Raw genomic sequence first — 26,114 nt, forward strand, 5'->3', positions numbered from 1 at the left:
ACTTTATAATGGCAAAATCTACCTCCAAACTTGCACCCATTTTTAAACTCATCAAATATCGCCATTAGGATTGTGCAGTACTCATCAAATATTGTCAAGGAGAGAAAACGGCGCATTGTTCATAAGTAAGCAACAGAGGTGTCATAACTCATCCTTAGGTCATAAAAAGTTAAATGTTTTGGAGTTCTGCTACAGAAATGAAAAAGGGAAGTATGGATAGATGAAAACGTTACTAATACTGAAAATGAAGACATGTGAATAGCAAAAAGGGTATCTATACCACCAGTCCTGACATATGTACCTATTTTCACAGAGGTATCTTAAACAGATTTTTAGTTTCTCCTTTAACCAAAAGTTTGGATTAAGGATGGATGGACAGAAAAATCTGAATTGCAAAAGATACATTTAGACCACTAGTATAAAGTGGATATGTGTACCAAGTTTCATAGTGAAATTTTGAATGGTTTCCAAGTAATGCTTTGGAAACAAACTTGTTCATGGACAAACATGGTGATACTGTATCTACATCTATCCCCTACCAAATACAATATACTAGGGGTAGGGGGATAAAAAAGTAGAATATGAAATATTTAATCCATAATGAACATGGATGTAATCTGAGAGCAAACTACAAAATTCCTCTTAAATACAGTACCATTCTAAAATCTTTGATAAAAATAAATAATCTCACAGTAGCTCTAAAAAAAAAGACACATTTCTGTTCATCTGGTTAGAAATAATTCTGATCATATCATTTTTAGTAGAAAAACCCTGCATTATCTCTGCCTTTTCAAGTGGAAATATGTCGTTCTTTTAAAAGACAGATACTAATGTATCCTGTCGCAACTATGATTATCAACTGATCATACTCACTTATAGGTTCAGTCCAGCTGCAAACAACACTGACCCTGACCTACCAACAGTTTTGTGAAGGCATATCAGGGCCTATGTTTTTTGCAGTATGCAGTTGGACTTGTAAGCAAGTAAGTATGGTACGTTCATGACTCCATTACAGGATGGAGATATCAATGTTTAAACCCTGCAGACACAATGATTATACAAAGGCTACATTTTATCTTAGTTTCATTCATTCATATCAAATCAAAGAATTTTATTATATGTCAGATAAACAGCATGCCGATGAAATGATTAAAGTTTGGATTGAAGCACAAGTAATCATCACTAACTTGTAGACTGGGGCTGCTATGTGTTGCAGAAAGCTAATCTGAAGATCTGGGATTTTAGCTCGTTCTCTGTCCATCATTTCTATAGGCTCCTTGCCAATGGCTTTCTCCAGATCTCCTTGTGAGAAAAACTCCTTGTATACCAAAGCCTGAAGAAAACAATTATCATGCGTACAATGCATAACTTCAACTATCATAATATACTTACAAAAAGTTATCTCTTAACAATACACTTAATAAAAATTTATCTAAAACTATTTATTATGTAAATCATATACATGTAATTACTGGGAAGATACAAGAAATTAATAAATTCTATGATACCAAACTGTACATACTTATTCAATTAATAAAGACTATGATACTGGATTGTACATACTGATTTAATTAATAAAAACTAAGAAACCAAACTGTACATAGTGATTTAATTAATAAAAACTATGATACCAAAAATAAAAACTATGATACCAAACTGTACATACTTATTCAATTAATAAAGACTTTGATACTGGATTGTACATACTGATTTAATTAATAAAGACCATGATACCAAACTGTACAAACTAATTAATAAAAACTAAGAAACCAAACTGTACATACTGATTTAATTATAAAAACTATGATACCAAACTGTACATACTGATTAAATTAATAAAAACTATGATACCAAAACTGTACAAACTGATTTAATTTATAAAGACTATGGTACTGGATTGTACATACTGATTTAAATAATAAAGACTATGATACTGGATTGAACATATTGATTCAATTAATAAATACTAAAGTACTGGATTGTACATACTGATTTAATTAATAAAAACCATGATACCAAACTGTACATACTGATTTAATTAATAAAGACTATGATACCAAACTGTACATAATGATTTAATTAATAAAGACTATGATACCAAACTGTACATATGGATTTAATTAATAAAGACGATGATACCAAATTGTACATACTGATTTAATTAATAAAGACTTTGATACCAAACTGTACATACAGATTTAATTAATAAAGACTATGCTACCAAACTGTACATACTGACTTATTTAATAAAGACTATGGTACAGGATTATACAAACTGATTTAATTAATAAAGACTATGGTACTGGATTAACAAACTGATTTAATTAATAAAGACTATGGTACTGGATTATACAAACTGATTTAATTAATAAAGACTATGGTACTGGATTATACAAACTGATTTAATAAATAAAGACTATGGTACTGGATTATACAAACTGATTTAATTAATAAAGACTATGGTACTGGATTATACAAACTGATTTAATTAATAAAGACTATGGTACTGGATTGTACAAACTGATTTAATTTATAAAGACTATGATACTGGATTGTACATACTGAGTTTTTTAATAACTCAAGCATGTTCTTCCTAAATATATGGTAGATTTACTCAATTTGCAAAAACGTGTTTAGATTAGAAAATATTGACAGTAACAGAATGGCATGTGGTATTAATGTCTTGGCTAACATCATGGATAATTGTATTGGAATGGCCAATCATTAATTACCACCACAAACTACCTCAACACTGGAACTAAAATCAAGTATAATAAATTAAGTAGCAATAAAAATGTAACCATGGAAGCCATTACCTCAAATGCATTATAATCTAAAATACTTTATTTCTGTTGGTATCAAATTTCATGGTTTGAGTAAAAAGTACATTACGATGGGTACCTAATTTTGTGGATCTATCATTTACATAAGAGAAACAAAATTACTGATGTATACATCTATGTCTCTGTAAATGATTATATCAATATTCATTTCCACTCATTGGGGAGCAAACAAATTGTAATCCATACTGCTGCAATTAAGTTGAATGATTCAGTATTCATGGTTAACATCTGTCTTAAAAACAGAGATCTTCAGGAAAATGTCTACTTCTTTTCTACATGTCTGAGTTAACACATTTAACAGCACTACTGTAATGTTAAGTAATTAAATTGTCATATATTCTTAAAGACTGCTATCAAAGAATAAAGTTCTCAACGTTATGTATTAATGCCTGAACAATGCCAGTGGTTATGAACCTGTTGTGTTCAAAACATTCCTGCCAAAATCACCCCATGGGAACCATTGTTCCCAGATGACCTAGACCTTGTGCTCCAAGATTGGATCTGTAAAGTTTCAAGAATGCTGGCATTATTATTGTGCATATTGTGATGGCTGATGCTGCAGGAATTGTTACAAAATAAACAAAACATAAACTGTCAAGATATGGACAATGGTGATGTACACTGAGATCAGGGCTCGGTTGACCTGAAAATTTCTACCCTTAAGCTAACTCATGCTAAGTGGCTTATTGGCACAGAGGACAAAGTAGCACTTCAAAGAGACCTGACTGAAATGGACTTTGTGAAAGCCAAACAAATCTACTGATTGTTTATTTAATAGCTGCTATGTGCATAAATATAAATATAAATGGGAATACATCTTTACAATATATTTTGGGACACCATAAATGTATATATAAATGAGAATACATCTTTACAATATATTTTCGGACACCATAAATTAACTTTTAAAGTAATTTTTTGTGCACTGTGTATTCTGGAACACACTGTTTTTCTCAAGCTGTAATCTGTTGGACACCTTTTAAATCATTTAAAAATTATGTGTCAGAAAATGCACTCAAACTTACATTTTATTTTAAAAGAAAGTATTAAACTATACTTGAGATAAAACTCTTTAATCCACTGCAGCATCACCTCATCAACCAAAGCCTTCTCCTGACATGTATGATCATTGGTGCATGAATACATTTTAGCTCCCTCATGCCATGAAAAATTATCACTGGAGACAACACATCTCCTGCTGCAGAAACTACACGGGCTAAAGTTAGACTTTTTAAAAACATGCACCAGTTGTGCAAATTCTCACATTTTTACCCTCTTTTCTTATCAACAGTCCATACAGGAATGAGATCAAAATACACTGGAGTTACCTCCATGTCAACTATCATATTGTTTGTGAAATCATCTTCTTCTCTTCTTTTCTGGCTTTCACGATTTCATCAAATGATTTTATTTTTCTACACCAAATCTTCTAGGAAACACTGGGTGATCGATGTCCATGCATGAAGCACTAGCTTGTGTTGCTTTAAAAACTATTTCACTGTTTCAATTCATAATTTATTTTCAAAATTCCAGTGAATACCAGTATATATACCAGATATATATATATATATATATATATATATATATATATATATATATATATATATATATATATATATATATATATATATACTTGCGTGTATGCCCGTTCGTGTATAAGCCGACCCCCCCCCCCCCAAACTGAATTGGTAAAACTGTTATAAAGTGCATGACACGCGTATAAGCCGACACATAATTTCTAGACTACTGGTACATCACAAGATGCACAAAGTGAGTTCTGAATACATTTATTTAGGCAAATCACATTATTAAATAAAATGAAAGTAAGAAAGCTAATTTATATGTTGAAATAAAAACAATTCTAAAGTGTTAAGTCTTAATGGAAATTTAATTAATCCTCATTCTAAAATCATGAATTATAAAAGTTCTATCACTTTTTAAAATCCTTCAAAATCTGGCTCTGTATCAGACTCGCCAAACAGTTCACGAAACTTGGCTTCTGTTATGGGCGTGCTTTCATCATATACGTCATCACTGTCATCATGGTCATCTGATAATGTGTCGTTCTCCTTCTCACTCTCTTCGTCATTGTCGGATTGAAATATAGCATCATCCTCTGTTCCATCCATGGCATTGCTGATACAGCACTTCCGGAATGATTTTGCAATCATTTCCGATGGAAATGAGTCCCACACTTCTTTTACCTACTTGGTTGTTTATTTGTGTTTTTTTTAAACTAACAGTAGTGTATAATAATAATAATAATAATAATAATAATAATAATAATGACCTTATTTAAAGAGGGTAACACAATTAGCTAAAAACTAATCTACCTTGAGGCCCTCATACAAAGCAATATTTATTTAAGCTGCATCTCTGAAGCCACTGGATATATTGGGTTTCGAAGAAGGAAATAGAGTGGGCATTTCTAATCTCAACTGGAATACTATTCCAGAGCAGAGTTCCAGAGTATTGGAAACTTTTTTTAAATAACTCCTTATTTGGTTTGGGAATTTTATACTGTTTGGTAGACATGGATCACAGGTGGGGAGTATTACCAGGTAGCCTATACTGGAATAGTGATTGTAAATATTCAGGAGCACTATTATGAGATATCCTGTACATTAATTTGGCTTTTCTCAAACAGATTCGGTCTTTAATAGGTAATATTTTTAACCTACCAGCTAAACTTTCCTTGCTTTCTTTCTGGATTGATATTAGCCCAAATGCTCTTTTTTGAAGATGTGCCAGCTTTGCTATGTTTTTATCATTTGAATTACCCCATACTGTACTACAGTAGTCCAAAAAGGGTTGTATGTAACTGTTATAAAATAGTTTTCTGTGCCTTTCAGGGAGAAAATGTCTTATCCTACTGAGAAGCCATAAACTTGAATTGACTTTTTTTACTGATATGTTTGATATGTTCAGTCCATGATAGGTTATTATCTACCAGAACACCAAGTAGTCTATCATGACAGACCATCTGCAGATTTGTATCCTTCCATGTCAGACATAGTTCATCACTATCAAGATTTGTCCTTCTTTGCCGTGTTGAGATAAGTAATATTTTAGTTTTACCAGTATTTAGCAGCATGCCATTACATGTGCACCAGTTTTCCAGTTTGTTTAGTGCATTCTGTAAAGAAATTTTGAGCTCATGCTTTGTGTTTTGGATGTCTGAAAATGTTGTGTCATCTACATAGAGATCTGTAGATGATATTGAGTCTCTTAGTAAAAGTGGTAGGTCATTAATAAATAAAATGAATAGTAATGGACCTAGAATTGAGCCTTGTGGTACTCCATATCTGTTTCAGGTGTGATTCAATTGATCAAAATATGATTGGTTTCAGCGTGGACATTATTCAAGTATTGTGACAGTTTATAACTTTGAGCAGAAACCATGTCCACTACCATATCTCATTAAACAATACAGCTGAGAGTCGGCATGTATTAGTGAAGTCATTGGTATTGTGCAACAAAACAAACCTATTATCCCTGAGGCATTTACCACAGATTAAGCATATGGTAGCTATTGTACAACACTCTACTGCTAACAAACCACTTTGCTTTACAAACAACTAAACAACAGTAGTATATAAACTGTGGCTGCCGATTACTTCTAAAACACCTGTCAAAGAAATCCCACAAATTATATTGTTTTACAATTATTCACGTTGACTCGTATATTGCCCTGTTATTTACCCTTCCTAAGCGTGTTTGCAACAAACCCCTATGGAGCCTCTCACTACTGTTCCTTTAAGACTATCATACATGTATTTCTACTCTCGATCAAAATGATGAACATGTGAAAATGTATGTTTTGAAAGATTTTGTCATTTTTCAGATCTGTAACAGTTTGTAAATAAAAGTAAAGTTACCACAGTTGTTGTTTTTTCTCAGGTATATCGTACTGCATATCAAGATCAAACTAAGAGAAAATTATAGACTTTGGATAAAGTGCAAAGCTCTAACAAAGCAAAAAAGCTAAATTTTGCATATTCCTGATATATTTTGCAATGAAATATGTCATTTTTTGGAAGCATTATTTAAAAAAGTACTTAATCTATTTGAAACTACTTCCTCAAATAAAAGAATTTGTTAAAATTGAAATGTGCTTTGTATGCTGTTTTTACTGATGGCGATGGGCCCCCCTATTTATGCATGGAAATAAGGGCATTTTAACAGGGGTATATCCATGACCATAGGGGCAATAGACCAGGGGTTTATGCATGACAATAAGGGCATTTTAACAGGGGTGTATCCATGACCAGAGGCATTATAACAGGGATGTATCTATGCCAGGGGCATTATAAAATGGGTGTGACTAGAGTGTAATTATAACAGGGATGTACCCACAACTATAGTGTCCTTATAAGAAGGGTATCTCTGTATGTACAATGTCATTATAAGAAGGGTGGATACACAACTATATTGACATTATAAAAAAATTAGAGAATTTTATAGTTTTGAATCCCTGCATTATCACAGGGTATTTCCATGATCATAGAGCTATTAGAACAGAGTCAGTGCCATAATAGGAAACTTTAAGTGTGGAATCATGATGACGTGAGAATTATTTCAGGGTTAGTTGCACAATAATGAACTTGTGTAGAATCCATGACAAAGAGGCATTACAAAAGGAATAGTGGAAAAATGAAGAACTTTATACATCAGAATCCATGACTAGATTAGTATTATAATAGAGGTAGTGCCATAAAGAATAAATTTATATCATGGAATGCTTCTCCATAGGTCCAGTATTTCATAGCTAGTGGCTGAGTGAAGAACTTTATTGTGTGGAATCCAGAACAGCAGGTGCATCATAACATTGTGTGTACTAGTTATTTTTAATAGTATATCAGCATCACTGGTATAAATTTGAAAGTCTTCAACGCCAGGATGCTTTCTTTCAAATTTGGTCAAATTTGTTTGCAAAGATTTAGATAAGTAATTTAATTGCAGCAATTACTTATCCTGCCACTACTGCATAGCTAATCTATCTTCATGCTGAAAGCTCACCGTCTGTTTGATGTGAATACAGAACGATGATGCTGATAACCACAGGCCAATCTCAATACTACCAAACTTGTCAAAATTGATTGAAAAACATGTCCATGACTCATTCATGACTTATTTAATCAAACACTTGCAGTTACATCCTAATCAATCAGGCTTTAGACAGAAACATGTGAGACTGCCTTGATCTTCTTAACTGATAAATGGCTTCAAGCATTTGACCAAGGTAGAATAATAGGATCTGTATTTGTAGATTTCAGGAAAGCTTTTGACATGGTGGATCATGAAATCCTTTTGAAGAAACTGAAAATTTACCAATGTGATGAAAGCACAGTCGGATGGTTCACTTCATACTAAGTGAGAGAACACAACATGCTTATATAAATAATGTTTTGTCTGAACATGGAACAATTAGATATGGTGTTGGTGTTGTGTGGTTTAACGCCATTTTTCAGCACACAATAGGCTATAAATGGCGGCCATTATTAATGGTGGAGGAGGAACCCAGGAAAACCCCGGAAAGAACCACTGACCCACGAGAAGCTACTGGCAAGCTTCCTCACATACCCACATTGGCCGAATCCGAGACTTGAACCCACGCAGACAGAGGTGAGATGGCAATGATCCGTAACGGAGAGCGCTTTAGACCACTCGGCCACATGAGGCCCCAAACAATTAGATATGAGGTACCACAAGGCTCAATTCTAGGTCCATTACTATTTATTTTATTTATTAATAGCCTTCCGCTTTTACTAGGGACTCAATATCAACAGATCTCTATGCAGATAACACAATATTGTCAGACATCCAAAGCACAAAGCATGAACTCAAAATTTCTTTACAGGATGCCATAAACAAACTGGACAACTGGTGCACATGCAATAGCATCGTGGTAAATACTGGTAAAACTAAAATATTACTTATCTCAACATGGCAAAAGGACAAATCTTAACAGTGATGAACTATGTCTGACATTTAAGGATAAAAAATTGCAAATAATCTGTCATGATGGACTATTTTTGGTGTTTTGGTAGATAATAGCCTATCATGGACTGAACATATCAGTAAAAAAGCCAATTCAAGTTTATGGCTTCTCAGCAGGGACAAGACATTTTCTCCCTGAAAGGCACAGTATAACACTGCATACATCCTGAGTTTTGCAGCAAAATCATACAGTGTTCTTAGTGCATACACAAGGGTGTATGTGGTACAACACTGCATACAACCAGATGAATTTCAAGGCAACAACAAGTGATTTCACATGACATTAATTATTTCTTTGGTACAGGAAAATGTCAGAACAGTGTGTGGGACAGGATGGCCACAAAAAGGGCCCTTGGAATACTCACACAGACTGCATGACTGCTCAAAGTGCGCATGGAAAAATCTTTGCACTCTTTGCAAACTGTGGTCTTCCAGCACCTGCAACCTAGTTGATTTCAGACAGCAATATAAAGGATGGAGGAACATTCCCTCCCTTTCTTCTTCAGAATGTTCTGGAATCTCTTCCAGGTTTCACATGTTGTACAACATCTTAGGCAGCAGTTGCAGAATGTCTAGAAGGAGGATCTAGACATTCAAGAAGTTGAGACCCTCTCTGTGGGGCCACATTCCTAATGTAGCTTGTCAGGACTGGCTGGATCACTAACACTGATCTTTCATCTCCACTACCGGTCCATTGAAATCAACAAGAAAATGAGGTCAGGCAAATTGCCTTCAGGGGCCATCAGCAAAGTTTTCAACTCCAGTTTCTAAACTCCTGCAAGACCACCTTTTCATTCATCATGTCCTTCCTTTCCTATTGCAGGAAAGGGGTGGGGGTGTGTGCAGACAGCCCTAGCAAATTAACCCCTCTCCTGGCATGCATCCCCCTCCCAAATATCCCACTAGGTGCTCACCTAAGACTCTTCTCAGTGGCTTGGTTAAGCATCACATACAATGGGTGGGTCCTCTCCATCATAAACAAGGTTATCAACTCCAGTTTCAGGAAAAAGTCCCACTATCAAAGATCTCCATTTTCATTCCCTGGTCCAATCTGGTGAAATTAATGGAAGAGTTGCATACCATTTTGCAGAAAGGGACAGTCAGGAGGGTCTTGAATGATAAGTCTCACTCCTACTCTCCAATCTTTTTCTGGTCATAAAGAAAGATGGGAAATTTAAATCATAATCGATCGCTCCTTACTTAACCAGTTTCTCTTGGAGGAATCCTTCAATATGGAGACAGTACGTGGGAAAGCCTGCCAGTAGCTTCTCGTGGGTCGGTGGTTTTTTCCTGGGTTTTCCAGGGTTCTTCCTCCACCAGTTATACTGGCCGCCATATATGGCCTATCTTGTGCTGAAAAATGGCGTTAAACCCTAGAACAACAACAACAACAACAACAACAACATCAATATGGAGACAACCCCCTCAATCTGGAATGATCTTCATCTGTTTGATTGGGCCATCTCCATTGACCTTCAGGATGCCTACTTGCACATCCCCACATCCTGATTTTTTCCTCCACACTGCAAATATGTCTGTTTTTGCATAGTCCAGACAGTTTTTCAATTCTAGGTTCTGCCATTTGGAATCTCTTCCATACCCAGAGTCTTCACCTGGATTATGGGAGTGGTAGTATCCTACCTCTCAATACTGGTAATATCGATTCTCCAGTATTTCAACAACTGGCTGAGTCACAGTGTCCAAGTTCAGTTCCTTGAACAGGATCTGTTCCACTCATGGTCCACTGCAACTCAATTGGGTCTCTTACCCAACCTCAAGAAGTCAGAACTTATTCCATCTCAGGAATTTGTTTTTGTGGGGATGAACTTCCTCACGGACCCAAAACTTGGTCCGGGTCCCTCTGGATCAGGTATATTGAATCCTGGCTATCCTAGATATTCTACAAGCAAAAACCATTTTATTTGCTTGCCTTTAACTTTTCATTCTCAGAATCTTGAAAGCCACTGCTGATTTGGTTCCTTTAGGATGTTTCCATATGTGTCTTCTACAGTTCCTCCCTCTCGCAAGGTAAAACCACACAGTTTCTCTATTAACCCTAATCCCTCTAGAACCAGTTTTTCACCACCATTTATTTGTTTAGTTAGATCACAGGGGGGCAAACCTTCCAGTGCAAGTGCCGCATACACAAATTCACACCTTGTCGTGGGCCGCATAGTTCATTAAGTAAAATAATTAATATTTGAAATAGCAAAAACAAAAGATTTTTCTAAATAACATCATAGTTAATTTTCAGTTGTTAATATGTTGTTAATATTTGCAAACTTAAACTTCAAAAGAAGCACATTTATTTGATGAACAGAGTAACATAAACAGAGTCAGTGCGAATGATGACTTGTTCCTAGGCTGCATGAAAACCCTTGGCTAGCTGCATGAAAGCCCTTGGGGGGCCGAATGCAGCCTGCGGGCCGTAGTTTGCCCACCCCCGAGTTACATGAATCGAGGCAGATTCCTGATGGGATTCCCATGCACGCACCCAATCCCCACTTCTATCTGTTCACCAATATGTCAGATTCTGGTTAGTGTGCTCATTTAGAGCCAGAAAGCATAATTCTCCATGGTTTTTTGGCCGAATTTTCCCTCCACTTCAACAACCTAAAAATGAAAGCAGTATTTCTACATCCAAGGTTTATGATCCAGGTGGAGAAACTTCTGTGATTTGTGCAGCAGGAAACATGTTGATCCTATATGCCCCTCTGTAACTGCCACTGCTGATTTCCTTTTGTTCCTTTATAAGACAAAATGATGATCATTATCCATTATCAGGGGTTATCCAGCTGCCATCTCCAGCACACTTAAATTCTCTCAGGGCACGGAATTTGTTGAGATTCGCTCCTTGCCAATCTTGTTAAGTACTTTGAGCACCAGAGACCTGTCTCATGCTCTCTTATGTCCAGATGGAATCTTTCTTGCTTTATATAGTCATTAACCATGCCCCATATGAACCACTGAGTAAAGAGTCCTTTCAAAGCCTCACACTGAAACTGTGTTCCTACTCGTTCTAGCTCCTGTATGACAAAGAAGTGAGGTTCATGCCTTGTCTATTGGCACTAGCTCTCTCCAGTTTACAGTGGGTTGCACCCTCCCATTAGAAAGGCTGAGTACTGCAACATCAGGCTGCACCCTCCTGTTAGGGAGGTAGAGCACTGCAACAGTGGGTTGCTCTATCCCATTTGGGAGGTGGAGCACCACAACCACAGACTGCACTCTCCCATTATGGAGGTTGATAACTTAAACAGCATGTTTCTCCTTCCTATTAGGGAGGTAAAAGCACTGCAACAAATCTAATGTTTTTTTTCTCTATGGGTTCCATTCTAAAGGAACAACATTCTATAGAAGGACCTCTATGGTGATTACAACTCAATTTCTGTGTTTGATCAGTTTGGCAAGATTATCAGCCTACCCAGCTAACTGACAAGTTCAGCTATGCAACAGCGGCAGGATAAGTTAAGTGCTGCTATTAAAATGTCTTTTTTTTTGGGGGGGGGGGGGAAACTAATTTTAATTATGCAATACTTGCCTGCCACTATTACTGACTGCCCGCCCACCCCGCTCTGATGTCTTATGTAATCATCACCTGTGAAAAAGATGATAGGTAATATCTACCTTTTGCACATAACCATGCAGCATACAGAGTGGTGTGCAATACTAACTGTTCTCCATTCTGTGGGAGGATGTATTCACATTGAATGGATGGTGAGTTTTCAGAATGAAAATAGATCAGCTAAACAATACTGGCAAGGAAGTATTACATAATTAAAATTAGTTTTACCCCCCTCCTTACCTACATTTAAAGTTGATACATTTTTAGTAATGTTGGAATATAAGAAAGAATATGGGCACCAATGGTAAAACCTGAATGGCCTTCATGCCAGATGCTGTCGCCCGAGTTTCATTGAAATTGCTTTAATGGTTTTTGAGAAAAAGTTGAAACTTACAACTGTTGAAGAATGCATGAAGGATGATAGATGCAGGATCGTAACATAAGCACATTTGGACTTACATCCAGGTGCACTAAAAAAATATGTCTTAAGTTACTCAACTTAGAAGTAAATGGCTAAGACAAATTTTCAAACTAAAATAAGTGAATGTTACAATGTTTTGAAAATAGCCAGCCAAACCCAGAAGTACACAATTAAGCTGACATTCAGATAAATATGTACATTGAATAAATGTCAATTTTCTCTATAGTATTATTTGTTATATTAGTACTTACAGCAATATGCTTTGTGTTTTCCCACTTTTTGGTCTGATCTGACAAATCACAGGCAGTCATCAGTAGGCACAGCAGGAGCTTGTGGCATTTGATACTGGATTTATCATAACCCTCTACAACAGAAATAAGCATTTATCATAACCCTCTACAACAAAAATAAGCATTTATCATAACCCTCAAAAGCAGATCTACAGTACATGCATCCATGTTTTATGGATTGACCAGGACAGAGGAAAAAGTGCTCACTATGAGTAGTGGAAGTCCACTTTGCTTGGTGGATTTCCCCCAGCCTAGTGGAAATGCACTCTATCTAGTGGAAGTTGATAATGGATTTTACTGCAGCCATAATGGATGTTATTGAGTCCCTCGCTGATTTTATTCTATTTGTTCTGCGAGTCGACATAGTAAACAAACTGATGTGAGAAACTCCGGATACCATAAACCTGACCATGGCAGGTGTCAAATTTATACCTTTATCTGCATAAACTATGCAGTAGTGACACTTCTTGTGGCATGTATCAGTGATTTAGCTAGAGGTTATAAATTTCTTGGATATCTTCCCACCCCGTCCATAATGGAGCATACATCAAAAAAAATTGCTTAGCCACAACGTATATCCCTGTTGATTGATTATATGTATATATATCCATTAGCATGTAGAGAAGCAGAAATTTACATGATGTTCTGCATCAAGTGGTAACTTTGATATTCTATCTCAATAAATTATAAATGATATCTCAGAAAATTGCTTCAGGTACTGGTTATTAATTTGTCAAAGTTTCCCTTATATTTCCAGGACTCATTTTGAAGATATTATTGAAAGCAGTAATACTTTCAAAACTCAAAAAGAAATTACTAATGAATGCCATACTATTTACAATGGATATGTGCATTCGAGAACACTAGAACATTATGAGATGCTTGTCATAATTTTTTCCAGTTTATTCTACAAGAATAACATGCCATTGTATATTAAAATAATAAAGATACAAGAGCTATTCTATAAACAGGCTTTTTTGTACTTTTACCCTTAAACTTTGTAAATAAATTTTGTTTATGAGAAAGTATGACAATTTTTTAAAATGCATGGAGCTGTGTACACAGTATTGACTGTTGCACTCTATCAGTGGCCATTCATATCATAAACAAAGTTATTTCAGTGGAAAAGTTCTTTCTGTCCCAACATTTTTGTAATGAATCTACATACATCACCAGGCACTGTCTGAGTAGGAACAATCTTACTCTGAAGTCAGCTTCAATGTCTGTTATGGCCAACTGTTATGGCCAACCACTGTCTGACATTTTTACTCGGAAGTCAGCTTCAGTGCCTGTTATGACCAACCACTGTCTGACATTTTTACTCTGAAGTCAGCTTCAATGCCTGTTATGACCAACCACTGTCTGACATTTTTACTCTGAAGTCAGCTTCAGTGCCTGTTATGGCCAACCACTGTCTGACATTTTTACTCTGAAGTCAGCTGCTATGCCTGTTATGGCCAACCACTGTTTGACATTTTTACTCTGAAGTCAGCTTCAGTGCCTGTTACGGCCAACCACTGTATGACATTTTTACTCTGAAGTCAGCTTCAATGCCTGTTATGGCCAACCACTGTCTGACATTTTTACTCTGAAGTTGGGGCCCCGAGTGGCCTAAAGTGCTCTCCATTACAGATCACTGCCATCTCACCTCTGTCTGCGTGGGTTCGAGTCTCGGATTGAGCCAATGTAGATATGTGAGAAAGCTTGCCAGTAGCTTCTCATGGTTTTTTCCAGGGGTTTTCCCGGGTTCTTCCTCCACCATTAATACTGGCCACCATGTATAGCCTACCGTGTTCTGAAAAATGGCGTTAAACCCTACAACAACAACAACAACTCTTAAGTCAGCTTCAATGCCTGTTACGGCCAACCACTGTATGACATTTTTTACTCTGAAGTCAGCTTCAATGCCTGTTATGGCCAACCACTGTCTGACATTTTTACTCTGATGTCAGCTTCAATGCCTGTTACGGCCAACCACTGTCTGACATTTTTACTCTGAAGTCAGCTGCTATGCCTGTTACGGCCAACCACTGTATGACATTTTTACTTTGATGTCAGCTTCAATGTCTGTTATGGCCAACCACTGTCTGACATTTTTACTCTGAAGTCAGCTGCTATGCCTGTTACGGCCAACCACTGTATGACATTTTTACTCTGAAGTCAGCTTCAATGCCTGTTATGGCCAACCACTGTCTGACATTTTTACTCTGAAGTCTGCTGCTATGCCTGTTATGGCCAACCACTGTATGACATTTGTTACTCTGAAGTCAGCTGCCTGTTATGGCCAACCACTGTCTGACATTTTTACTCTGAAGTCAGCTTCAATGCCTGTTACGGCGAACCAGTCTGACATTCTTACTCTGAAGTCAGCTGCTATGACTGTTACGGCCAACCACTGTTTGACATTTTTACTCTGACGTTAGTTGCTATGCCTGTTACAGCCAACCACTGTCTGACAATTTTACTCTGAAGTCAGCTGCTATACCTGTTACGGCCAACCGCTGTCTGCCATTTTTACTCTGAAGTCAGTTGTTATGCCTGTTAATGTCAACCAGTCAGTCAGGACAGCTCCTATGTTTGTGAAAAATAAATTTGGACTGAGAACAGTTAAGTTCTCATATTATTGTGTAAAACTGGTCTCTAGCATGAATTATTTTTTATTTTCCCAGACATCAACTGTTTAACTTAAATTTAGCAAAATAAATTTAATGGTCTTGATGCACCACAAAAATTTTTTCTCCTAAAAATAGAAACAAGTGTATTTTTTCAAGCTATATCCCATCCCCTCCGTCTCGCAGCATACACCCCCCCCCCATTCCATAGTGTAATAGAGTAGAAGTCTTAAGCGACTTAAATTATGGTAGTTCCTAGCAGCTAGTGGTCAGTGTTGTGCTTTGATGTATCAAAATAAAAACTGTTGAATTAAAATGTTTCTTATCGCAAAATCAAACACTTTAAAAGGAAGGAGATATTAACTTGTGATAATATATAATGTGCACAATATTGAAGGCATCTCTCTGTCGGTGACTGTTCATGCCATAAATGAAGTTATTTTTATTCTGTTACACTTATTAACAAAAGCTAGTCAGAAAGACATTGAACTTTGATGTTAATTTTTTTAGCACCATTATTTCAAAAGAAACATAAACTTCTAAACAAGAATGTTTTTTGTTGTTTGTGAAAAGTAATTTTGGACTTGTAATATGGACAGAGAAACACAACGTGGTTAAATTGTGATATTTTCACTATATGATTAAATGATCCTGAATTGGTGCTGATGTGTAAATTTTACTGAATCACTCAGGAAGTAAATAAAGTCTGAAGGACTTTATGTTAACTTTGTGAGTGATTAGGTAAAATTTACACATCAATAAATACCCAACCATGATCATTTAATCCTTATAATTCCAACTGACTTCCTTTCTGTCATCATGTCAGCAGATTTCATCAACAAAACATTCACTTTTAGGTAGCTCACAGTTTTCTTTTATTAGACTCTTACCTGTGACAGAATACATTGCCTGATCTTCGCTAGCCAAAAGTCATCAATTCTTTATATTGTAATATAGGGTATGGTGTCAGTGCAGATCATCCCCGTGATATATTGTTATAATCATCCCTGTGATATATTGTTATGATTAATATTTGAATATATAAAACATTGGTTGATGCTGTTTAAACAAGGCTATTCCTTTTTTTAAAATAACGTTACACTTTAGTATGGCATATGTTGTTAAAGCATTCTTTGTTCTTGCTTTCTACACATTTTATCTTTCACAAGCAATATCATGTCCAAGTTTAGTGTGATCCCTTGCTTGACATATGACCCTGACCTTTAATAACAGCCCATGAAACATTTCCAAAGCAAAACTGCAATAATTTCTTAAGAATGGCTTGTAAAGCCTGCCATATGTTTTCTTTGGCAAAAGCGGTGAGTGTTGTCATGAAGGAATGACTGTGCAATTATACTGTTTTAAAATCTAATGGGTGATTTGAATCAGGGGCTTACATATTTTGATCAGAAAGCACAAAGGTGGGTGGATGGGGCTTGCTGCTATTACTATGGTGTAAGGCATTGATAAAGATAAGGCTTGACATAAAATGAAAAAATCTGGGAACCAAAAGTAGTCTGCAGAATTTACCATTATATAAAAAATTCTTGATCAGTATCATTTTGCCTTTTCAGAAAATTTGGTTAATTCAATTGTAATTATATCAAATTGGTTTCTAGAGGTAAATGATACATTATATAAATTTTTATTCTCCCCATTAATCATAAAATGCAGATTATATACTATGTATTTAACTCTGCAGCACAAAGCTATGACATGATTATGAAAGCTGTACTACACACAACAGGCTATCTTTTTTTAAAAATGTTTCTTTGTAATAAATGTGTTTATTACATACAAATAAGAGAGAGAGAGAGGGAGAGATTAAGCACCACAACTTTCGATCAACAATACCTGTAGCTTTTATATTGCTAACATCGAAACAAGCATTGATACTTGGAGAACTTAACCATTATTGATACCCTTGCTTATGCCAATGCAACCATCAGAATAAGTGATATCTGTGTCTTACCTTTGCTAAAAAGTATGCTAGTCCAAAATAAAATGTGACAATGAAAAACACTATATCAGATATACTCGCTTATAAGTCCAACTGTAAACTGTACAGAACCAGATCTGCTGTCACATAAGGCACAAGAAGATTTTGGTTATGCATTTTGCTAGAATTAACCAGTATAACAAACACCTCAGACCCTAATCAGTCAGTGCATAATGCTATTTTCTGCAGTTCGGCCTTGAGTTATAAGCAAGTATATATGGTAGTATTCCTTGCAGGTACCTTTTGCCATGGCTTCAAGACTTTTCAGAATCCGCAGGTGATGAGCTAAGTCTGTGGCAAGAATAACATCTCGTACTATGTCCAATACATGTTGGTAGTCCTGCAACATGATGTATCCCATTATTATATCATGCAATATTCATCTTTTAACACATTATGTGGTGTTCACATTGTTTTCTAACCATTATCATTTCTTGTGTACTTCATCAATTGTACATACTATTTATTTTGCTGATTACATAGTAAAATGATTCAGAATCTTCACAACACTATGTGAAAGGGGAAATAAAAAAAATGGAGAGATCATATAGGTACCACTTGTAATACTTGGAGGATACGCATACATATAAATGAGGTGATACCATTCCATTTTAGGCTGCAAGGTGGTACCATTTCATTTGAGACTGTATTGTGATACCATTTCATTTTAGGTTGTAAAGCGATACGATTCCATTTTAGGTGTAAAGTGATACCATTCCATTTTAGGCTGTAAAGTGATACCATTCCATTTTTGGCTGTAAAGTGATACCATTCCATTTTAGGCTGTAAAGTGATACCATTCCATTTTAGGCTGTAAAGGGATACCATTCCATTTTAGGTTGTAAAGCGATACCATTCCATTTTAGACTGTAAAGGGATACCATTCCATTTTAGGCTATAAAGGGATACCATTCCATTTTAGGCTGTAAAGTGATACCATTCCATTTTAGGCTGTATAGTGATACCATTCCATTTTAGGCTGGAAAATGATGCCATTCCATTTTAGGCTGTAAAGTAATACCATTTCATTTAGGCTGTAAAGTGATACCATTCCATTTTAGGCTGTAAAGTGATACCAGTTCATTTTAGGCTGTAAAGTTGTACCATTTCATTTTAGGCTGTAAAGTGATACCATTCCAATTTAGGCTGTAAATAGCTACCATTTAATTTTAGGCTGTAAAGTGATACAATTCCATTTTAGGCTGTAAATAAATACCATTTCATTTCATGCTGTAAAGTCATACCACTTAATTTTAGGCTGTAAAGTGATACCATTTCATTTAGGCTGTAATGTGATACCATTTCATTTTATGCTGTAATGTGATACTATTTCATTTTGGCCTAATATTTACTTTGCAACAAAGTTAAGGGCAAAGAAAACCTAACAATAAAAACTACCCATTTTCTAAGTCAGGAATCCTGATTCTGGAAAAACAAGTCATCTAAATCCCTGGCCACCCCAAATTATGTTAGGAGCCAGGATCTGTCAGATTTCATTTGCCATTCCAAATTATTGTTAAGAGTCAGGATTGAACATATTTGATTTGCCTCACCAAATTATGTTAGGGGTCAGGATTTGTTAGATTTCATTTGCCCAACAAAATTATCCATTAGGAGTCAGGTTTTATTGGATTTCATCTACCTCACCAAATTATTGTAGGAGGAAGGATTTGTTTGACTTCATATATAGGAAATTCTTGTTTACAAAATATACATGGAAGTGATATGCCTATTATCTGTACCCAGATTTCACTGAGATATCTTACATGGTTTTGGAATTTTGGCCAGAAATGAAAGGATGGCCACTGGATGAATGGACAAACGGAAATATGGATAAAAACATTAAAAATATTGAAACTTAAAACCTTTAGTAAAATGCACTTCTGGAATAATGAAGTTTAATATGTGAACCAAATTTGAAACAGGTATCTTGAATAGTTTTTGTTATGCTCTGGAAGCAAAAAGTTAATTGTGCATGGAGGAAAAGATATATCTTCAATGGTTGTATAATTATGCTCTGAAAATGAAAGTGAGTAATGATGGATAGACCAACATACCAACAGATAAAAATGATTTTAAAAAAATACTTAACTGAAGAACTGCCACTAGAGAAGGCACAGATTTAATGTGTATTAAATTTCATTGAGATATGTAATATGTTTATTACATTTCACTGACATATCTAATATGTGTATTACATTTCATGAAGCTATCTAATACATGTATTACATTTCATTATCTAATATGTGCATTACATTTCATTGAGATATCTAATATGTGTATTATATTTCATTGAGATATTTAATACATTACATTTCATTGAGATATCTAATATAAGCATTACATTTCATTGAGATATCTAATATGTGCATTACATTTCATTGAGATATCCAATATGTGTATTACATTTCGTTGAGATATCTAATATGTGTATTACATTTCATGAAGCTATTTAATACATGTATTACATTTCATTGAGATATCTAATATGTGTATTACATTTCAATGAGATATCTAATATGTGCATTACATTTCATTGAGATATCTATGTGTAGTGCATTTCATTATCAACTATGTGTATTACATTTCAATGAGATATCTACCATGTGTATTACATTTCTTTGAGATATCTCAATTTTGGAATTTTGGCCCAAAAAAAAGTGAGGACAATAGATGGAGGGAAAGGCAACTAGACAAAGTGGTAACAACTGAATTATGAATTTAAATAGTCACGTATGGAACCTGCTATTTGTACCAAGTTTCATAGTGATATCCTGAACAATTTGGAAGTTGCTTCACAAAAAATGTCTGACAGGATTCACTTCTGTATCACCTGTCAACTTTTCTAGGTGGGGAATACAAAGCTGGCTTTTGCAAGAATTTGTCAGTGAAGCTTTAAAATGACTTTGACCAATGACTTTATAAGATGCCTGGAAGCCCAATTCATCTTGCCGAGGGCTTGAATCTAGACCAATGCACCTGTTCATCCTGAGTTTTAAACATGTTATGACATTTTTTCTTTCCACAAAATAGTTTAAACAACTCAAATTGAGCTGCAGTATAAGTTTCATCGTATTAAATACACTTTCTGCTCAGTTTTGAATACCCCCAACCAATGGAATCTTGATCTTATCAAAACTAGACAGCATCAGTACAGAAACCCAGATAACTGAAAGTATATTTACTGTTTGAAAATTTTTACAATTTGTTATTTATTTTTAGTGTCCTTATTTCCAATGACCCCTTAATAAGCACAGGTAACTCTGTAATGACACGCGTCATATCACTAACATCAATGTAGTTAGGGACAAAACTGTCAGTATTTGCATGCAAAGCACAAAATGTGTGGAATATGAGGCAGGAATGTTTTGCAGATTTACTGATGGAATACAGTTCTTTCAGAATATGAAATAATTCTAAATTCAATCTCAGGTGCCTTAAGGGTAATTTTCTAAAAGCCTGAATTAAATTACTCTGACCTAATTTGATGAAGAGAAATTTTGTAGAAAATATGACACAAAAGACATTCAACTTAACCTACCCTACTGGACAGGTTTTCAAAGATATTGCATCCATCTGTGTTTAAAATACACATGGTCTGGGCAAAATGATGGCGCTGAAACACAACAAAAAACTGTTAGATATCCAAAAGATAAATAGGTCTAACCACTACAGTATTATTTAAATCATAACTTTTATTTTAAAAAATTACCCTCTGGTGTCATTCAGACTTCTTTGTAGGGGCCTGACTCATTGTATGGAGTGAGAACATTTTTTTATATACCTATCTCATTGCATTCAAAGTAAATGCATTATATGCGATGATGGAGCATCTTCCTCATATTAGACATTATCAAACATTTACTGGCTGCTGCTAAGCATGCAGGTTCAACAAGTTTGTTGATAAATAACATGTCACTGATGTCACAGATCATGATCCAACTATATGTAAACATGTCATGTATAATAATAATAATAATAATAATAATAATAACTTCTTTATTTAAGGAGGGTGATACAATTAATCCTCCTTGTGGACCTCTATTATATGCATATTTATATTAAAAGCACACGTACAAACACACACTTCATAATAAAATATATTTATATATGGACATAATAACAGAAAATTTAACACACAAATACATACAACATGCATTAATAATAAGTTATATTTATATATGAACATAATAAACAGAAAATTTAAATGAAGATGCTCCAATTAGGTACATTTTGTATGAATATACAGTACAACAGTAGTGAGACAACAGAGTGGAAGGTAGGTGAATTTATACTTTAAGTTATAATGTATCTAACAAATCAAACAGGTTCCACTTTTCTTCCATTGAAATAGATTATAATTAAATACATTTATATTTGTACTTTCTCTAACTACCTTTGGGATTCTGTTCCAGATTAGTGATCCTGAATAGTTCTTTACTTCGTTTTGAGAGGGAAGGGTGGTTAGCTGAAACTGATCTTAAATTGGGAATATTGTCTTGTTTTCTAGCATGAAGTAGTTTGTTGAGATATAATGGGCCATAGAGTTTGAAACTTTGTACATAAGCCTAGCCTTTCTCAAAATATCTGTTTACATACTGTTAGCATTTTAATAACATACATTGTGTTTGGGATGTTTTCTGCATTATCTAAGATGAGAAGCAACGATATGTAAACACATCATGTCACAGATCATGATGCAACTATATGTAAACATATCAAGTCATAAATCATGATGCAACTATGTAAACACATCATGTCACAGATCATGATGCACCTGTATGTCAACACATGTCACAGATCATGATGCACCTGTATGTCAACACATCATGACACAGATCATGACAACTATATGTAAACATATCGTCATAAATCATGATGCACCTGTATGTAAACACATGTCACAAATCATGATGCACCTGTATGTCAACACACCATGTCACAGATCATGATGCAGCTTTGTCACCACATGACACAGATCATGATGCACCTGTATGTCAACACATGACACAGATCATGATGCAACTTTTATGTAAACACGTTATGACACAGATCATGATGCACATGTATGTCAACACATGAAACAGATCACGATGCAACTCTATGTCAACACATCGTCACAGATCATGATGCACCTGTATGTCAATACATCATGCCACAGATCATGATGCAGCTTTATGTTATCACATGACACAGATCATGATGCACCTGTATGTCAACACATGACACAGATCATGATGCAGCTTTATGTAAACACATGTTATAGATCATGATGCACCTGTATGTCAACACATGACACAGATCATGATGCAGCTTTATGTAAACACATGTTACAGATCATGATGCACCTGTATGTCAAGACATGACAGATCATGATGCAACTGTATGTAAATACACGTCACAGATCATGATGCACCTGTATGTAAACACATCATGTCACAGATCATGATGCAGCTTTATGTCATCACATGACACAGATCATGATGCACCTGTATGTCAAGACATGACACAGATCATGATGCAACTGTATGTAAACACACGTCACAAATCATGATGCACCTGTACGTAAACACATCATGTCACAGATCATGATGCAACTGTACTCAAACATGCCATGTCATACCATACAATACTGTCTGATTGATTCATAAAATTCATTACAATAATATTTCTTTTCAATAGATATTTAATTCGTTTTAAATTTGGGCAAAACAATTTCATTATAACTGAAATAGGGGTATAAAGTAGCTTGCATGCATGCCCTGTTGTACTTTTGGTTTGCCAACAATATACAAGAACATAAACCCTAAAATCTAAGAGTATATTGCTTAATCAAATAATAAACAAAGAGGGACTTAAGAGATAAAAAGACTTGAGATGATAACAGTAATGGTCTAGAACATGTAAATGAAAGTAGAATGCCTACTAGGAGAAATATGGTGAGAAAACAAACCACGTAGCAATCTAGAGATGTTAATGAAAGGTATATTGCAAAGGGTCCCACTCTGGGAAAATAAACCTTAAAGTAAACTAGACCAGGAGAGATAAAAAAATTGTGATCACTCAGTTAATCTGAATACAACTCAAATTCTAGACTAACTACAACTCCATGTACCTCCATTACTGAACCCTCTGAACTGTATAGTGCAGCAAGAATAGATTGCTGAAACATAAAACAAAAATAAAAGTCATGCTTAGCATCTTCTATACATACACTAATATTGTCTGACTGGGACTAAATTTTGTACTTAGAAAATAAAGATGCCCAGTCCAATATGGTATAAATACAAAACAAGGGCCATAAATATTTAAATTTTGAGGGAAAACATAAAATGTCCAATAACCCAATATCTCTGACATTATTCTAATGTCAAATGTTGTAAAACAGACATCAAGTTCTTCAAGTAATCATACATATACAAAACCTGTGACATGCAGGGAGGACTGAGAATGGACATTAAGAAGACTATATGGGCTTTTACTGGTATCATAAATATCAAGCCTGTGGTACCATAGGGATCTTAGATTCAGATTCACTGGACCACTTACTTGGAAATAATAATACAGCAGTATCAAAACAGGTAAATTTTATATACAACATCTGAATTCTTATGGAAAGTGAGCTATACTTTACCAATAATTAAGGAAATCTGACTTATTAAAAGTATTTTTAATATTTACACATGAAGTCTGAGTTTTTCTAGATACAAGAACATCACTGTATGCTAAACTTACACAGTAAAAGCTTCCTCTTGATATTCTATTTGTTTGTAAACAATACTGTAAATTTTATGCCAAAATTAGTATGATTAAAAAAATTTGCAAAGATATACAAGTTTCTTACCGAAGCTACTTGAAATGAGTTGTTTGTCCCTCTGTGATCTATGTCATGGCATAGGCAGGATACAAATAGACCAAAGATCTCTATATCACTGTAAGAGAACAACATAGGTAAGTATCTTTTCTCCTGGATACAAACAGACCAAAGATCTCTATATCACTGTAACAGAACAACATAAGTATCTTTTCTCCTGGATACAAATAGACCAAAGATCTCTATATCACTATAAATGAACAACACAGGTAAGTATCTTTTCTCCTGCATACAAATACACCAAAGATCTCTATATCACTGTAACAGAATAACATAGGTAAGTATATTTTCTCCTGGACACAAACAGACCAAAGATTTCTATATCACTGTAACAGAAGAACATAGGTTGTAGGTGTGTCTGTAGATAATAATTTATTATGGAATGACCATATTGGGAAGCTTTGTAAAACACTGTCATCCAAAATTGCCCTACTCAGCAGAATTAAGAAATATTTACCTATGGAAACTCACAATCTATACTACAAGACATATATTCTTCTAACAATGGATTATTGTTCAAATGTATGGGAAAATGTGCTAAATCTGAACCTGACAGGATTTATAAACTTCAGAAACGAGCAGCATGTGTATTTTTAGATGCATCTATTGATCATCCATCAAAAGCATTATTTACAGAACTCAAATAGTTCACAATATATTATAATGACAGATTTTAACAAGGCAGCTCTTTTATATAAATATCTTAGACAATGATGGAACTGCACCAGAGTATCTTCAGGACTTATTCAGGCCTTTTTCAACACAATACCAGTTGAGATCAATATCACATGGAAACCTTCTAGCATCAAAACCAAGAACAGAGCAATTTAAAAGGAGCTTCCAGTACTCTGGTACAGGTCTGTAGAAAAAGCTTCCACTACATGTAAAATCGGCTGAAAATATTAGAGTATTTAAGAAGAGGTATCATGAGCATGTATGTGCTTCTAATAGATAATGGAATTCAGTATTTTAATACTAAACATGTTAAAATAAACAGTAATTATTACTATCTTCATATAATGTGCATTGTTATACTCTCTTAAGAGGGTCTCAAGGGAGAATAGTCCCTGACTAATGAGTCATTCTCTATAAACAACACATTATTATTATTATTATTATTATAGGTAAGTATCTTTTCTCCAGGATACAGCTAGACCAAAGATCTCTACATCTCTGTAACATAACAACATACAGTGGAACCCCGCTACAACGCGATGATCGGGGTCCATAAAATCGGATCGCGTTAAAAGCGGGGTCGCATTAATGCGGGGTTTTACAATATTTAACTTTTTTTCCGAGAACATATACGTGTATACATGTGCAATGATCAAAAGTCGGCTTATCATCAGATGAATATTAACTGGAATGCATTAATTAAGATATATTCAAAATAATCGATGGCTAATATATTTATAGGTTATTACTGTGCATTAAAAACATTTACTAATTTTTATTTGTTTGAACGATAATACAGATTGACCGATAATACCAGACTATCGCTATATCATGAAAA

The 26,114-nt window shown here is 34.9% G+C and overlaps 1 protein-coding gene across 1 annotated transcript in view; it reads right to left on the reverse strand.

The window, feature by feature from the left end:
* The window catches only part of LOC149796270 (cGMP-dependent 3',5'-cyclic phosphodiesterase-like), a 322,613-nt gene that overhangs the window by 16,007 nt on the left and 280,492 nt on the right, over positions 1-26,114 (reverse strand). The window contains exons 24-29 of the mRNA XM_089960908.1: positions 24,572-24,659; positions 23,843-23,890; positions 21,269-21,343; positions 17,968-18,067; positions 13,078-13,190; positions 1,188-1,333 (exon numbers count right to left, since the gene is read on the reverse strand). Coding sequence (XP_089817034.1) covers positions 1,188-1,333; positions 13,078-13,190; positions 17,968-18,067; positions 21,269-21,343; positions 23,843-23,890; positions 24,572-24,659 — 570 coding nt within the window. The remainder of the gene's footprint in view (positions 1-1,187; positions 1,334-13,077; positions 13,191-17,967; positions 18,068-21,268; positions 21,344-23,842; positions 23,891-24,571; positions 24,660-26,114) is intronic.

The sequence above is a fragment of the Sinohyriopsis cumingii genome, chromosome 6, assembly GCF_028554795.1.
Source record: "Sinohyriopsis cumingii isolate HCF-2022 chromosome 6, ASM2855479v2, whole genome shotgun sequence".
Taxonomy (NCBI): Eukaryota; Metazoa; Mollusca; class Bivalvia; order Unionida; family Unionidae; genus Sinohyriopsis; species Sinohyriopsis cumingii.